The sequence below is a fragment of the Musca vetustissima genome, unplaced genomic scaffold (genome assembly GCF_032173495.1).
Source record: "Musca vetustissima isolate MV318-11 ecotype Yass unplaced genomic scaffold, APGP_CSIRO_Mvet_v1 utg27460, whole genome shotgun sequence".
Classification (NCBI taxonomy): Eukaryota; Metazoa; Arthropoda; class Insecta; order Diptera; family Muscidae; genus Musca; species Musca vetustissima.
Window position 1 is genome coordinate 21,229 of NW_026876195.1, and position 15,739 is coordinate 36,967.

Below are 15,739 nucleotides of genomic sequence, written 5' to 3' on the forward strand. Positions count from 1 at the left end.
TCATCTTTACCTTCGGTCGGAGCATGGGCGCAAATGAGACTGATGTAGAAGAACTTCGCTTTTATGCGGATTATAGCAATTCCCTCATCTACTGGACTGATTTGGAGACGAGGTCTTTTATGCTCCTGTTAACCTCAAACCCTCAGCCAAATTCATGTCTCGTTTCATGGTAGCTATAATACAGGGCGTAATCATCTGAGTTATTTGTTATTTGCGCCAGTCCCATTCCATCGCATTTCCTGCAAGGCAATAATATCGGCTTTGTACTTCTTGAGTAAATCCGCCAAAGCAACGTGTGCACATTCCAAGTGCAGATTCACAGATCGTGGTCCTTTATACGTTTGCGGGTGTCGTCAACATAAGGTCGGTTTGGTTTTCTTTTTCTTTGCTTTTTCATAGTAGGAGGAGTTTTCCGAGTGTGGGTAACTAACCCGACGCCTCAACCCATTTTTTATAGTTCTTATGGGTGAACTCGCGGCACATATTAGCTCACTATTTCATCGGGTGATCAAAATAGCTACACCAGGTGGCACCACGGGGAGGTCAGTGTCCACAATTTAGATGAAAGAGGGACCAAGATAGCCTGGACTTCGCCATGTTAAAGTCAATCAGAGTAGTTGCTTCGTATCTATCATCCCCTACGCCACCCCATCCCAAAGAATATATACATGAATTTAAAATAATAATTGAAAAAACTTCATTTTGTAAAAATTAATTAAATTTACTTCAAAATATTCCCATTTAATGGCATCAAAATGTCCATTAATTTAATTCCAATAAATGTATATGCCACCCCTTCTTTCACCCCTCCACTTCTTGTTCATTCAACATCATTAAAACATAAGTTTGCAAAGTATGCCGCGACCCCTTCACCTCGTCCACCTCCTCCTCCTCCACCTACTGAACACCATCCACCATGGAATATACATTACAATCAATCGGAATCTTGCAAACTAAACATCAATACCAGCACGAACACGAGAACAAAACTAAAAAAGTAACAGCAACAACAATATGCTAACAAAAGTAAAACAACAAAAAAGAAAAACTGAAAACAAAAGCAAAACAGAACAGCGAAACGAAACGAAAAACTTTCATTTGTTTAAAACAGCCAATTTTCACAAGTTCCGCAAAATGAGCATAGTTTGCTTACACTCCTTCCTAACCGGAAACAAATGTCGTCGCGTACTTAATATTATTCAAAAGTTTTCCAGTTTCATGTTTTGCTTTTTCCATTCCTTCAACGCTGACGAAGAATAAACAAAGAAACTATAAGAATGCTACAATGGTATGATCATCAATCGGCGACCAGTGGTATACAGTAAGGGATGTATTATGGAGCAGGGCAGGATGTTCAACATCCTTCACAGCCATGTTCTAAATATATATTTTTGAAGTAATTTTTAAAGATTTTTTTTTTTGAACGAAATTTTTTTTTTAAAATTTTCGAATAAAATAATATTTTTCAAGAGCCATAAGGCTGCATTTTTAAAAAATATTTTTTATAAATGGATTTTTTTTAATATTTTTCATGAACCATAAGTCTGGATTTAGAGAAAATATTTTTTTCAAAAACCATAAGAGTGGATTTAGAAAAATGTGTTTTTTAAAGGGCCATAACCATAGACAAATGGTGAACCATTTGTCTTAAATCGGACGAAAATATATATGGGAGCTATATCTAAGTCTGGACCGATTTTCACGAAACTTAGCACACATCATTCTAGGCTTAGTTCAGTACGCTGTGCAAAATTTCGAAGTATATTTAGGTACATTGGTGTGTCATTTACCTTAAATCGCACGAAAATGTATATGGGAGCTATATCTAAATCTGAACCGATTCTCACGAAACTTAGCACATATCATTTTAGGCTTAATTCAGTACGCTGGGCCAAATTTCGTGCAAATCGATGTATATTTGGGGACTTTGGTACACCATTTATCGTAAATCGGTCGAACATATATATGGGAGCTATATCTAAATCTGAACCGATTTTCACGAAACTTAACACATATTATTCTAGGCTTAATTCAGTACGCTGGGCCAAATTTCGTGCAAATTGAAGTATATTTAGGAACTTTGGTGCGCTATTCACCTTAAATCGGACGAAAATATATATGGGAGCTATATCTAAATCTGGACCGATTTTCATGAAACTTAGCACACATTATTCTAGGCTTAATTCAGTACTCTGGGCCAAATTTCGTGCAAATCGAAGTATATTTAAGAACTTTGGTGCGCTATTTACCTTAAATCGGACGAAAATATATATGGGAGCTATATCTAAATCTGGACCGGTTTTCACGAAACTTAGCACACATCATTCTAGGCTTAATTCAGTACGATGTGCCAAATTTCGTGCAAATCTAAGGATGTATAGGGACTTTGGTACACCATTTATCGTAAATCGGACAAAAATATATATGGGAGCTATATCTAAATCTGAACCAATTTTCACGAAACTTAGCACACATCGTTCTAGACTTTATTCAGTGCGCTGTGCCAAATTTCGTGCAAATCGTATGATATTTAGGTACTTTGGTGCGCCATTTACCTTAAATCGGACGAAAATATATATGGGAGCTATATCTAAATCTGGACCAATTTTCACGAAACTTTGCACACATAATTCTAGGCTTAGTTCAGTACGCTGTGCCAAATTTCGAAGCATATTTAAGGGCTTTGGTGCACCATTTACCTTAAATCGGACGTAAATATATATGGGAGCTATATCTAAATTTGAACCGATTTTCACGAAACTTAGCACACATCATTCTAGGCTTAATTCATTACGCTGGGCCAAATCTCGTCCAAATCGAATGATATTTAGGGACTTTGGTGCACCATTTACCTTAAATCGGACGTAAATATATATGGGAGCTATATCTAAATCTGAAGCGATTTTCACGAAACTTAGCACACATCACTCTAGGCTTAATTCAGTACGCTGGGCCAAATTTCGTGCAAATCGAAGGATGTATAGGGACTTTGGTACACCATTTATCGTAAATCGGACAAAAATATATATGGGAGCTATATATAAATATATATGGGAGCTATATCTAAATCTGGACCGATTTTTCCCAATTTTAATAGGGTGCCAAATTTCATCCAATTTGGATCATAAACATGACCTGTACTTTGTTTACTATTTAACATGGACCGACGGACGGACGGACGGACATGCATAGATCGAACCATGTGTCTATCTCCTGTTACAAACATATGCACAAAGACATAATACCCTGTACCACAGAGTGGTGAAGGATGTAAAAATCAAGGCAAATATTTTTTCCATACGTAGATTTTTTTAATTTTTTTCAATGAATATTTTTTTTAACTTTTATTTTTTAATCTTTAATGTCTAGAATATTTTTTTAGATGTGTATGTTAAAAAAAATTAATATTCTTTTCGAAAATTGAATTTTTATATTCGTATTGATCTGATATTAAAAAATATATATTCTGCTATTAGTCTTCGTAAGGTATTCAAGAGATCATGTGAATTCCATGCTATTTTATTGATCCATAATGCAATGCGGGTTATCAAATATGTTCCTTGCTTTTTTACATGAATCTGATGAAACTTCATTGACGTTTTTTTTTGCTGGTTTTGTGTTTCGTTTCTTATCATTTGCTTGCAATCACAAAGTTTTCTTGTGATTTTTTCCGCTGCATCGTGATTTTGCTTTTTTCGTCTGTCATTATTTTATTTGTTTAAACAAAGTTTGTCGTTTCGTCTTTCGATGCATATCTTTACATACTTACATGCAAGATGTAAAAAAAATACAAATGAAAAAAAATAGACCCACATATGCGCAATTATTAATGGAAATTATTTTTATTGATAGTTTTATTTAATTTAATTTAATTTGTTTAGGTAGATTATTAAAAGAAAAGTTAAAGATTTTTTTTCAATTTCAAAAAAAAAACAAAGACCAAAAAAATCTCCTATTGATAAAAAAATCGTATAATGTGCAATTAATATAGCGAGCAAATGCATTTAGAATTCCTAAATAAACCAGGAGTCACAAGGAATTAGATATTTTATTCTACCACCATTATTACCACCCAAATATTTGGTTTAATTCCTTCTAGAACTGCCGAAATCCGTTAAATTTATGTCTATTTATTTCATGTTAGAAATACAATTTAAATTCAGATTTATAATTTATAGTTTTTCAGATTTATAATTTTCGAAATACGTTGATCTAAATCTCATTAACTATTATATTTAGTATTTTTTCATATTCTTTATTATTTTTTAATATGTTAAAAGACAACTAATTTATTTCTTAACCATTTATAACCGATAGAAACAAAGTGCAGCCAAGTTTGAACCTCTGTGTCGTTTATGAACGAACTAAAGTAAACTATTCACAGCAGTGAACTATGAGAACAAGTTGCTTTGCCATTCTGAGCAGAGAACACATTAGATACAAAAGCAATGGGTTAATAAATAATATATTGGTAAATAAATATTTACGTGTAACTCCCACATCCGAGTACATACGACAATATAATGGGTATCAATTTAAAGGCCAACCAACCACTCCTCTTGGATATACTATGTCGGCTCTATGTCGTTCAGGAGTAAATATATACGCTATAGAATACATTATTTTTTCATTTTTCACACAAAAGTCAGGGTCCATTTGACCCTCTAAATATTAACCGATCTTTTTGAAAACAGGCAGGGTTTGGGCAATAATTGCGGGCTCTGGAGGTACCAGAAAAACCGACAAAAATTCAGTATTTGGTTCATCCTCTTAATATTAACCGATCTTTACGAAAAACAATAGGAGTCTTCATTGGGCCGAACCCATCCTACATGCAAAATTTCGTCAAAATTGGTCCATTACTGTGGCCTGTATCGTGTTTACAAATTATAATGGACAGACGGACGGACACACATGTCTAGATCGACTCAGCTAGTCGAGATATGACTATCGGTATACTTAAAGGTGGGTCTAGGACCAATATTTCGCGGCGTTACAAACTCTTGGGGCTGCACAAAGCTATAACACCCTGGCAACAAAGTTGTTTAGGATATAAATATAGGCTTTAAAAAAATATATCACTCTTGATATTTCGCTGCATTACAAACTCTTGATCCTTGGTATAGGCATTGCAGTTTGAACGTTGCTATATCCTACCTTTGAATATTCAAATGTTAAAGGATTCCCTATAACAAAATTATACTTTAAAAAATTAAAAAGAGTTTTAACGGTAATGTGTTTTTACAACAGGGTGGGTTCACAATTTTAATCGGGACGTGTACTGGACATAAACACTATTGATTACTATTTTTTAATATATAACATCACAATCTTGTATTATCCTGTATATAATTTAATAATAATAACAACAGACAATTTAGTGCCGTAATAATTACTATTTATTAAAATTCACTTGAGTGCATTTGGTATTGTTGTTGTTATGTTACTTTTAAACAACAAACCAATAAACAGCTGATGCTAAACAACTCAGGCATTCGCCGTTAAATCTTAACGGCGTTCTTCATTTTCACGTAACTCCGTTATTGTGAGTGTACTGCAACACGTGCGAGTTTCATAGATGCCCAAACGAGAATTTTAAAAAATATTTTTAAGTGAATTAAACAAACGAAAGAAAAAATGAAAGTATATCCTGAATTAACAAATTCAAGGCCAGAATTTCGTGTTATACCGGAGGAGCTAAATGAAGTAAGTACATAGTGAATAAAAACATGCACAATCACAACGATTTATTATTGTCTGTTTTCTGTTGTAGCATTTACACGCCTTGGGTGCTCCTCATTTGGATTCATTCAATGAATTACTAGAATATGGCCTGAAAAATATTACAAAACATCTACAACCATGTAGTTTTCTAACGCCAGCCGGTGAAAAGTTGGAAATGTATATACAAGATATACAAATATCAAAACCTCAAGTGCCTTTTTCCGTAGTTGATGTCAAGGAACGGAGTATATTTCCCACCGAAGCAAGACAACTGCACAAATCATATACGGGTATGTGTTCCATAAAGGTGGGCTGGCGTGTAGATGGCATCGAAAAGGCTCCCATTGATGTTGAATTGGGCGAAATACCAATTATGCTGAAATCCAATGCCTGTAACTTGGGTAAACTAAAACCGGAGGAAATGGTCAAACGTGGTGAACACGATTCGGAATGGGGTGGTATATTCATCATAAAGGGTAATGAGAAAATCATACGTATGCTGTTGATGAGTCGTCGTAATTATCCAATTGCCATTAAAAGAAGTACATGGAAAAATCGTGGTTCCAATTTCAGTGAATTGGGTATTATGATACGTTCGGTGCGGGAGGATGAGACATCGTACAATAATGTTTTACATTATCTGAATAATGGTACCTGTAAATTTATGTTCTCCAATATGAAATTTATGGCCTATGTACCGGTTTGTTTGATTATCAAATGTTTGGTTGATTATACCGATGAAGAAATTTATAGGCGTTTGGTTCGAGGCTATGAGGATGATCAATACTATTTGAGTTGTGTTCAACAAATGTTACGTGATGTACATGCCGAAGGTTTGCACACATCGGGTCAGTGTAAAGATTATGTGGGACAAATCTTTAGATCTCGTTTTCCCGAATTACCTAGTTGGAAAACCAATACAGAGGTTGCTGAATTCATTATGGATCAACGTGTTTTGGTACATCTGGAAACGAGTAAGGAGAAGTTTGATTTAGTCGTATTTATGATACAGAAATTGTATCAATGTGTCCAGGGTAATGCCAAAGTGGAAAATGTGGATTCTGTTATGATGCAGGAGGTATTGACATCGGGTGAGTTTAATACACATATTTGATTTGAATTCTGTAATTAATATATTTTGTATTTAATTTTCTAGGTAGTTTATATCAGAAATTCTTGGGCGATCGTGTCGATCTCTGGTTACAGTATGCCAAAAAGACTTTGCTTAAGAAACTCAACACCCCTGATGCCTTGATTAATGCCAGCATTATGTCAACCGCCTTACGTAGTTCGGGTGGCATTAGCCGTGCCATGGAATCATTTTTGGCCACGGGTAATGCGCCATCACGCAGCGGTCTGGGTCTTATGCAAAGTTCCGGTTTAGTTGTTATGGCTGAAAATATTAATCGTATGCGTTATATGTCACATTTCCGGGCGGTGCATAGAGGTTCATTCTTCACCACTATGCGTACAACCGAGGCACGTCAATTGTTACCCGATGCTTGGGGTTTTATTTGCCCTGTACACACACCTGATGGTACGCCATGTGGTTTGTTGAATCACTTGACTGTCACATGTAGAATATCCACAATGCCCGATAAGAAATTGGTCGATGTAAGTAGTCGATTGAATTAGGTTTGGAAATTTAAACTAATGTAATAATTTCTAATTTTTAGAATATACCAAAAACATTGGTAGAATTGGGTATGCTCCCGGTCGACTCAGATCTAAAAGATCCAGCTGGTAAATTGTTTGTTGTATTCCTTGAGGGAAAACTTTTGGGTTATATTCGACAAGCAGATGCTGGAAAAATTGTGGACAACTTACGATTGTTGAAAATCGAAGGCACTCTACCAGAAATGATGGAAATTGCCTATGTGCCATACAAGAAGAAGGGTCAGTTTCCTGGTCTATATTTATTTGTTGGTCCAGCACGTTTAATGCGTCCTGTTAGAAATCTGGCATTGAATAAAATCGAATTCATTGGTTCACTGGAACAAGTTTACATGGAAATTGCCATAGATGCTAAGGAAATTTATCCAGGATTTACCACACACATGGAACTCTCCAAAACTGATTTCTTAAGTAACTTGGCCAATTTGATTCCCATGCCCGATTATAATCAGTCACCGCGGTAAGTTAATTATAATTTTTATTTGAAACTAATTTTTAATTAAATTTTTATTTTTTTCAGTAACATGTACCAGTGTCAGATGGGTAAACAAACCATGGGTACACCATGTTTAAATTGGCCCAAACAGGCTGCCAACAAATTGTATCGTATACAAACACCCGGTGCTCCATTATTTAGACCCGTCCATCATGATAATATCCGTTTGGATGATTTTGCCATGGGCACCAATGCCATTGTGGCAGTAATTTCCTACACAGGCTATGACATGGAAGATGCCATGATTATAAATAAATCGGCACATGAACGAGGCTTTGCATATGGTTCCATATACAAATCTAAATTTCTGGAAATGCGTGGCAGCAATTATTTTGCACGCAACCCTAATATGCCGGAATTAAGTAAAACCTTGGACAATGATGGTTTACCACATCCAGGCTCGAAGTTATCATATGGCAATCCCTTTTATAGGTAAGTTTTTGTTATTCATTTTACAGTTTCTGATTCTATTGACGGTCTTCTTTTTGTTTTAGTTACTACGACACCGAAGAATCCACCTATAAACTAGTCAAATTAGATGAGAAAGAAGATTGTATTGTCGACAGTGTACGCTATTGTGGTAGCTTTAAGGCCAATGAACCACGTATGGTATGCGTCACGTTGCGTATACCACGTCCACCCACAATTGGTGATAAATTCGCTTCGCGTGCCGGTCAAAAGGGTATCTGTTCTCAAAAATATCCTGCCGAAGATTTACCTTTCTCCGAGACTGGTTTAATTCCCGATATTGTTTTCAATCCTCACGGTTTCCCCTCTCGTATGACAATTGCTATGATGATCGAAACAATGGCAGGGAAAAGTGCTGCGCTACATGGCCTAGTGCATGATGCTACACCTTTTCGGTTTTCCGAAAAACACACTGCCATCGACTATTTTGGAAAACTATTAGAGGCTGGTGGTTACAACTATTATGGTACCGAACGTTTATATTCCGGCGTGGATGGTCGTGAAATGACCGCCGACATATTCTTTGGCATTGTCCACTATCAACGTCTACGTCACATGGTATTCGACAAATGGCAAGTACGTTCGACGGGTCCTGTTGATGCCATTACACAACAACCCATTAAGGGTCGTAAACGTGGTGGTGGTGTACGTTTTGGTGAAATGGAACGTGATGCCTTGATATCACATGGTGCTGCATTCTTACTGCAAGATCGTCTCTTCCATAATTCGGATAAGACACATTCGTTGGTCTGTAATAAATGTGGTAGTATATTGGCGCCATTGAAGAAAATCGTTAAACGTTCACAAAATACTGGTAAATTGCACTCGGTACCCGATACATGTCGTTTGTGTGGAGATGGTTCGGGTGTTGGTTATATTGAAATTCCTTGTTCATTTAAATATTTGGTGACAGAACTGAGTTCGGTGAATATAAATGCAAGATTTAAACTGATGGAGATTTAATGAAACTAAGTAAATTTAGTTTGTAATTAGAGTAACGAAAAAACAAATAGCTTTAAATTTAATAAAGAAAAAAGTTGATTTTATTGAGAAAAATTGTGTTTTATTTTTAAGAATACAGAATTGTGGATTTATATAAACGCTTTACAAAGTGTAAATTTAAAAATTAAACGTAATTTCAAAAAATTTTGAATTTTTGTAACGTGGATTTAAAATGCATTTAAAAGACTAATTTGTTAAAGCGTGTTTATAAAATAAATATTTTACAAAACGTGAATTTAAAATATTAAAAAAATAAAGCGTGGATATAATGTGTTTTAAAAAAGGCTTAAATCCTAGTTTTGGGGAATATATTTAAATAAGAAATTGAAGTTAAATTCTTACATTTTTTCAAAAACATAATTCGAAGTGCGTATTAAAATGGAAATTTTTTAAAAAATATATTTCGTTGTTGATGAAGAAAAAAATTAATAAATAGCTTAATAGTAATTAATTTTCGGAAATTAAAATTTCCGAAAATTAAAGCTTGGATTTTTATAAAATTTTTTGTGAAATATATTTCAAAGTGCGTATAAAAAATAATAGATTTGTAAGAAAAATATTTCAAAATGCGAATTAAAGAGTTTTTTAATGTTGGAATATAAACAAAACTTTTAAAAGCTTGGATCTTTAAAAAAGTTTTGGAAAAAATATTAATTTTTTTTTAAATTCAAATTTCCAAAGTGAAGGTTTTTTAAAAAAAATCTATGAAATGTCTTAGATTTGTTTTAAATTTTCGATACTTGGATTTTTAGACTTACTTACTTAATTAGCTGGCTTGTGACAGAACTTTCGTTCCATAAGCCGAGCTTAAAAAAAGATTTCCAGGCACGTCGGTCTTTTGCGCAGTTTTTCCAGTTTGAAATCCAGTTTGATCTTATTCGTGGCATTTCCCTTCTGTGTGCACCATCAGCTGATTCGCTTTTATATGCCTTCTGGGCTGGGGCATCTTCATCCATTCTCACAACATGACCTAGCCAATGTAGTCGCTGCAGCTCAATACGTATTAAAATGTCGATGTCCGAGAATAGCTGGTACAACTCATGGTTCAGCGATATTCACGTCAATCCAGATCGGCCCATAGATCAAGAGCTGTCTCATCTACTTGCGTAAAAATCTGGTAAATGGTGGATTTGCCAGGTCTGAAGCCGCATTGGTATGGTCCAATAATGTCATTGACCATTGGCTTCAGTCGTTCACACAGCACGCTGGATAGCATTTATATGCGATAATGAGACTTATTCCTCTATAGTTTGCACATTTTTAAATCGAAATTTAATATTTTCTATTTATTTATTATTTTTTAATATTTTCTATTTAAAAAAATGTCCCATCATGTCTAACATCATTAAAACCAATATAGTTTTTGTTTTATAATATTTCTTTTATTTTTAATTATTTTTCTTCAGTAGTATATGACACTAAATAATGTGTTTATTTTGTATTTAATTTATATGTATGTTGTGTGGTGTATGTGTTTTTCTTTTTTGTTGTTGGATTTTTTTTTATTTTTGTATAATTATTCTTAGTTCTGTTTATTTTTTAATTTAGTTTTTATTTTTTTTATACGATAACAAATTTGTTTACGATAGGCTTAACGACGACGATGATGATCATCATTACATGAGGAAAAAAGCTGTGGGGGGAGGTGGTGGTGATGAAGTGAGGATTGTTTTTTTTTTAAGATTTTATTTATTTATAGTTTTATTAATATATATGAATACTATATTCTTTTTTTTTAAATAGATGAGCAAAATATTATAAACATTTGAATTTTTTGTAATTTGTTTTTTATTGTATACAAAAATTAATAATAACTGTATAAAAAGCAAAATATAATAAAAAAAATAATTAAAAATATATTGAGGAGATAATAATAAAAAAAAATAAAGGGAAAAGGAATAATTGGAATATAAACAAAAAAATATCTGTATAACATAAGTAATAGTGGGGGAGGATAACATAAGTAATAGTGGGGGAGGAATATAATTGTTTATATATAAATATTTTAAACATTTTTTTTACTTTTTCTTGTTAGCAGCATATGCTTTAATTTATTGTTTGTTTATGTCGTCTAATATAATATTACACTTGATGTTGTTGTATTATAATATAAATTAGTGTTTTTCGTTTTTTTTTTTTTTATTTTCCTTTATTGTGTCCTATATAACAAATAAATGTGGGAACATTTATAATATTATTAATTTTTTCATGTTCGATTTTTAATTGTTTTTTTTTTTTTTTTTGTTTAACAATTGTGAATTTATTATTTTTTTGTTATTTATATTATGTGTTATTTTTTTATATAGATTTCCCAACAAATATGTTGCAAAAATTATTTGTCTAATGAGATTTATAGTTGTTTTTTTGTTTTATATATTTTATGGAATTTTGTTTTATTTGTTTTTTCTTTTAAATAATAAAAATTATATTTTTATTTTACTTTTTTTGTAAATAACATTAATTTTTTAAACAATTTTTTTTAATTTATATATATTTGTATTATTTTATATAACTTTTTCTTCGATTTAAATAAGTTATTTTCATAATTATACACACACATGCCTGCTCAAAAAAGTAGATACACAAATTTTGATTTATTAATTATTTATTTTTTTTAATTTGGAATATTAACCATACAATTTTTTTAAAATACTGAATCCAGAATACTTTTTGAAAATAGTTGGAACCCTAAACAACTCTCATGTGTTTTTGTTTAAAATTATTTGTTTTAAGAAATTTTAGGTGGATCGGAATCAAATATACCGAAAAAGAAGCGGGAATTTTTTATGTTTGGCTACTTTAAAACTTGGACCTATAGATACACCGTACAAATTTGTCTAAAAGTCAGCCTTCCAGAACTCTTTATAGCAAATTAGAGGTCTATCGATTGGAAATGCGGCTAAACGTTCCGAAAACCCCGAATAATGGGTGTTACCATTATATGGGGGCAATCCGGAAACATGGGCCAGTGTTGATATTTTTTCATTGGGACATTTTCTACTCAATGATAAAATAAAAACTCGAAACATAAAATTTTTTCATAAATGACTGAAACACGAGCACAAGCTTCCCAAAATACCAACTTTTGAGGTGTAGCGTTGTATGAGGGATTCCAATGTTGATAATAGGATAACACACATAATTCGATAACACACTTTGACTAACAAATCGACTTTTCGATCTTTCGATTTTGTCAAAAACGTTCAAAATCGATTTACCGATAGATGTAAAATCGAATACAAATTTGATTTTTTATCTAAATTATTGTCAACAGATAAAATAAAGTTCTGGAATGTGTAATTTTTGGGCTTTGGGATAACAAAGCAAGTATTTCTGAAGAAAATCGAAAGTCGATCTTGAAAAGTAGACTTTGGGATATTCTTAAAGATCAGAAGTGACTTCGATTTTTTGACATTTCAATACAAAAATTCGATTAATCCATTAGTCAAAAGTCGATTTACGTACCACAAGTAACCTGCAGCTGGATCTAGATCTATTAATAAGGTCACCCAGCTAGCACCTTATTTATAGGCCTTAAGCTAGTTGATGGCAAGATCTATTAATAAGGTCACCCAGGTAGCAATCGAAATTGGAAAACAGCTGTTTTTTTCTCAAGTCTAATGTAAAAAATTTGGACTTTACGTTTTTATAATGGAAGTCAATTCACAATAATGAATTTTGACAGCAAACTTGAGTGACAGCTGATAATCAGCTGGTCTTCCTGGGTGACCTTATTTATAGGTCTTGGTTGATGAAAAAATTAGACTTTTTTTCCAAAGGCCTATAACCTCCCCCCTTCTAATTGTATTTAATTTAAAAATTTCCAAAAAAGTATAAGAAAAATAGGGAAAATTCTACAGCTCCTTTGAATTGAGGTCATTAGGAAAATAACATATAATCCAATGCAAACATGTACGATCTTGTAAACTAGCCTTCGGCTCAACTCTCACAGATTCTTACGTTCATTTGTTTAGTCGTTCTTGAGACTTCAACGATTCTGGAATGTAAATATTAAATCAATCACTTGATTAAAATATCGAAATTTTTCTATTGAATAGAATATAAAACGGACTTCGGAAGGCTCCATAAAGTTTTTCATTTAAGTATTAGATGATCCAAAGGCCAATATAAAGATAAAGTTGGATTGGTTTTTAATACCATATAATAATACCTCTAGAGGAACCAAAGGTATTTTTTAATTCCAATTTCGTTTGTATTGAGACTACTGGTTATTTAAAGTCCAATTGATTTATAAAGTGGTCACGGGTATTCATAAAGTCCAATTTGATCTGTATAGAAACCAAAGGTCTTTGTAAAGCAAAATTGGTCTGTATAGAGGCAGTGTGTCCTCATAAAGAGCTGGTTCTTTAGAACCAGCTTTCCTTTCTTGATTTTGGAATTAGAATTCGGTTTTAGTGTATGTCCACTAGGATTTTAAGCCCTTCTTTCTAACAAATCCATTGTCCAAATACCTTGTTCTTCTTGTTACGTTTTTTTTTAAGTTTTTTTCGGTTCCACTACAAAATCTAAATTTATTTTTACCAAAATTATGAACTTCCAATACTAACATAACTAACGTCGTATCTACTAGAATTCTTGAGCCAGAATGCATGTAAAATATTTTTTTCTGTTCCAAAACATTTAATTTTTTTCAATGTAACAACTTCTTTTTGTGTATAAATTAAACGAAACAAAAAAATATATTTTTTTCGAAACACACAAAAAAACGAATAAGAAAAGGCTTGATTATATTTTTTGAATTTTTGAGGGGAGAGATAGGGGATGTTTGGTTTTGTATTTATATCTTACTTTGGAAAGTCTTATTGCTAAACTGAATATTATGTTGTTGTAGTATTAACATTAATGTATATATGTCTCTGTGGTTGTTGTATTAATTATTTAATATATTTATAGTATGCAACATTTTCGGTTGAAAAAAGATTCTTTTTTTAAATATATCAAGTATTTCTTTTTTTTGTATTATTTTAAAAGGGATAGTCTTTATGTAAATTCTATGAATTATACATTAAAAAACTTTTGCACATAAATTACTACATCGGATTATCTACCAGCACTTTTAGCATTTTCGGATTACATGGCATATTTTCCAAAAGAAATTACATTTTTTAAAATTAAATAAAATCTTCTGTGTTTTTCTATGGAACAATTCGATTATTTGTTCACTTAATTTTGAAAATATTTCATTTAATATGAAAATGCTATATATTTATTTAATCTCTGGATTTTTAATGTTGACAGCATATTCATATAGCCTTTGAATTGATGTTAAACCTTAATTTGTTGTCAACCATTATCCAGATGAAATCTACACCCACTTTAAACGATACACTTCTGCCATAAGGGGATTTTTCTTCCGCTTAAAAATTGTTTGTTAGAAATCTGGAGTATTTTTTAGAAAAAAAAAATAACTGTTTTTTATGTATATTTGTTTATTTTTTTTTACAATATTTATATTTTATTTAGGTTAGGCGGTTTTGATTTGGACTAACCTATTTTTATATATTTGTTTCTTTCAGTTATGGGGGAATTTGTTTTGGTAAGTAGTTTTACATTTCGAGCAATTTTTGTTGTTGTATATACTTAATAATTAATAATAAGTTCTTTGAAATTATTTTATGGGTTATATATGCCAAAAATTAAAAATAAAAACAAAAGAAAATCGAAGGAATAATGGGAATAAAGACGTGGAAGGGCCACTAAATCTACATTACGTGATTTTTTTTCTTTCTTTTTGGTTGATAAAAAGTTCGAAAGCAATTTAAATATAACAAAAACAACATGACAAAATATTGTGCAGTTATAATTTTTAGGAATTTTTTTGCTTTTACCCAGAGTGGAAAAATGAAAAAAAAAACATATTTACGAAAATGAAAAACATAGCTAAATTATTATATTTTGTTGTAATTTTTATCTTATGTTTATATCTTCTGTTTTTATCTGAGAAAAAAATATGAACAAAATTATTTCAAGTTTTTTTTTTTTTTTGCTTAAAATGAATGCAAGCTTATTATTTTCATTTTTTGTTTTTATTTTATATAACATTAACATATAGTTGTATTACTTTTTTAAAGGGGGTATCTCTTTTTTTGTTAAATTTAACTATGCAGTTTTTTTAATTTATTTTTTTGTTCAACTTTCTTTTTTCTTCTTTTTTATAAGATAATAATTTTTAGTTTTGTAATGTATGTTCTTGTTGTTGTTGTTATTATTCTTTTATATATATAACCTTTTGGGAATAATCATGGTATATATTTTCAATATATATATGTATTTATAAAACGAAAATCGTCGTTGCATTTTTTTCTCTGTTCCTCTTTATGCTGTTAAATAGAGCTTAAATAAAAAACACTTTTG

General features: G+C 31.8%; 1 protein-coding gene across 1 annotated transcript; it reads left to right on the top strand.

The window, feature by feature from the left end:
• Positions 1 to 5,622: 5,622 nt before the first annotated feature.
• Positions 5,623 to 9,325, top strand: LOC133338668 (DNA-directed RNA polymerase I subunit RPA2). Its single transcript, XM_061546837.1, has 6 exons — positions 5,623 to 5,706; positions 5,774 to 6,815; positions 6,881 to 7,338; positions 7,401 to 7,858; positions 7,919 to 8,326; positions 8,389 to 9,325. Exons 1-6 carry the CDS (start codon positions 5,638 to 5,640, stop codon positions 9,323 to 9,325), a joined length of 3,372 nt encoding a protein of 1,123 aa, XP_061402821.1. The 5' UTR covers positions 5,623 to 5,637.
• The last annotated feature ends 6,414 nt before the right edge of the window (positions 9,326 to 15,739 follow it).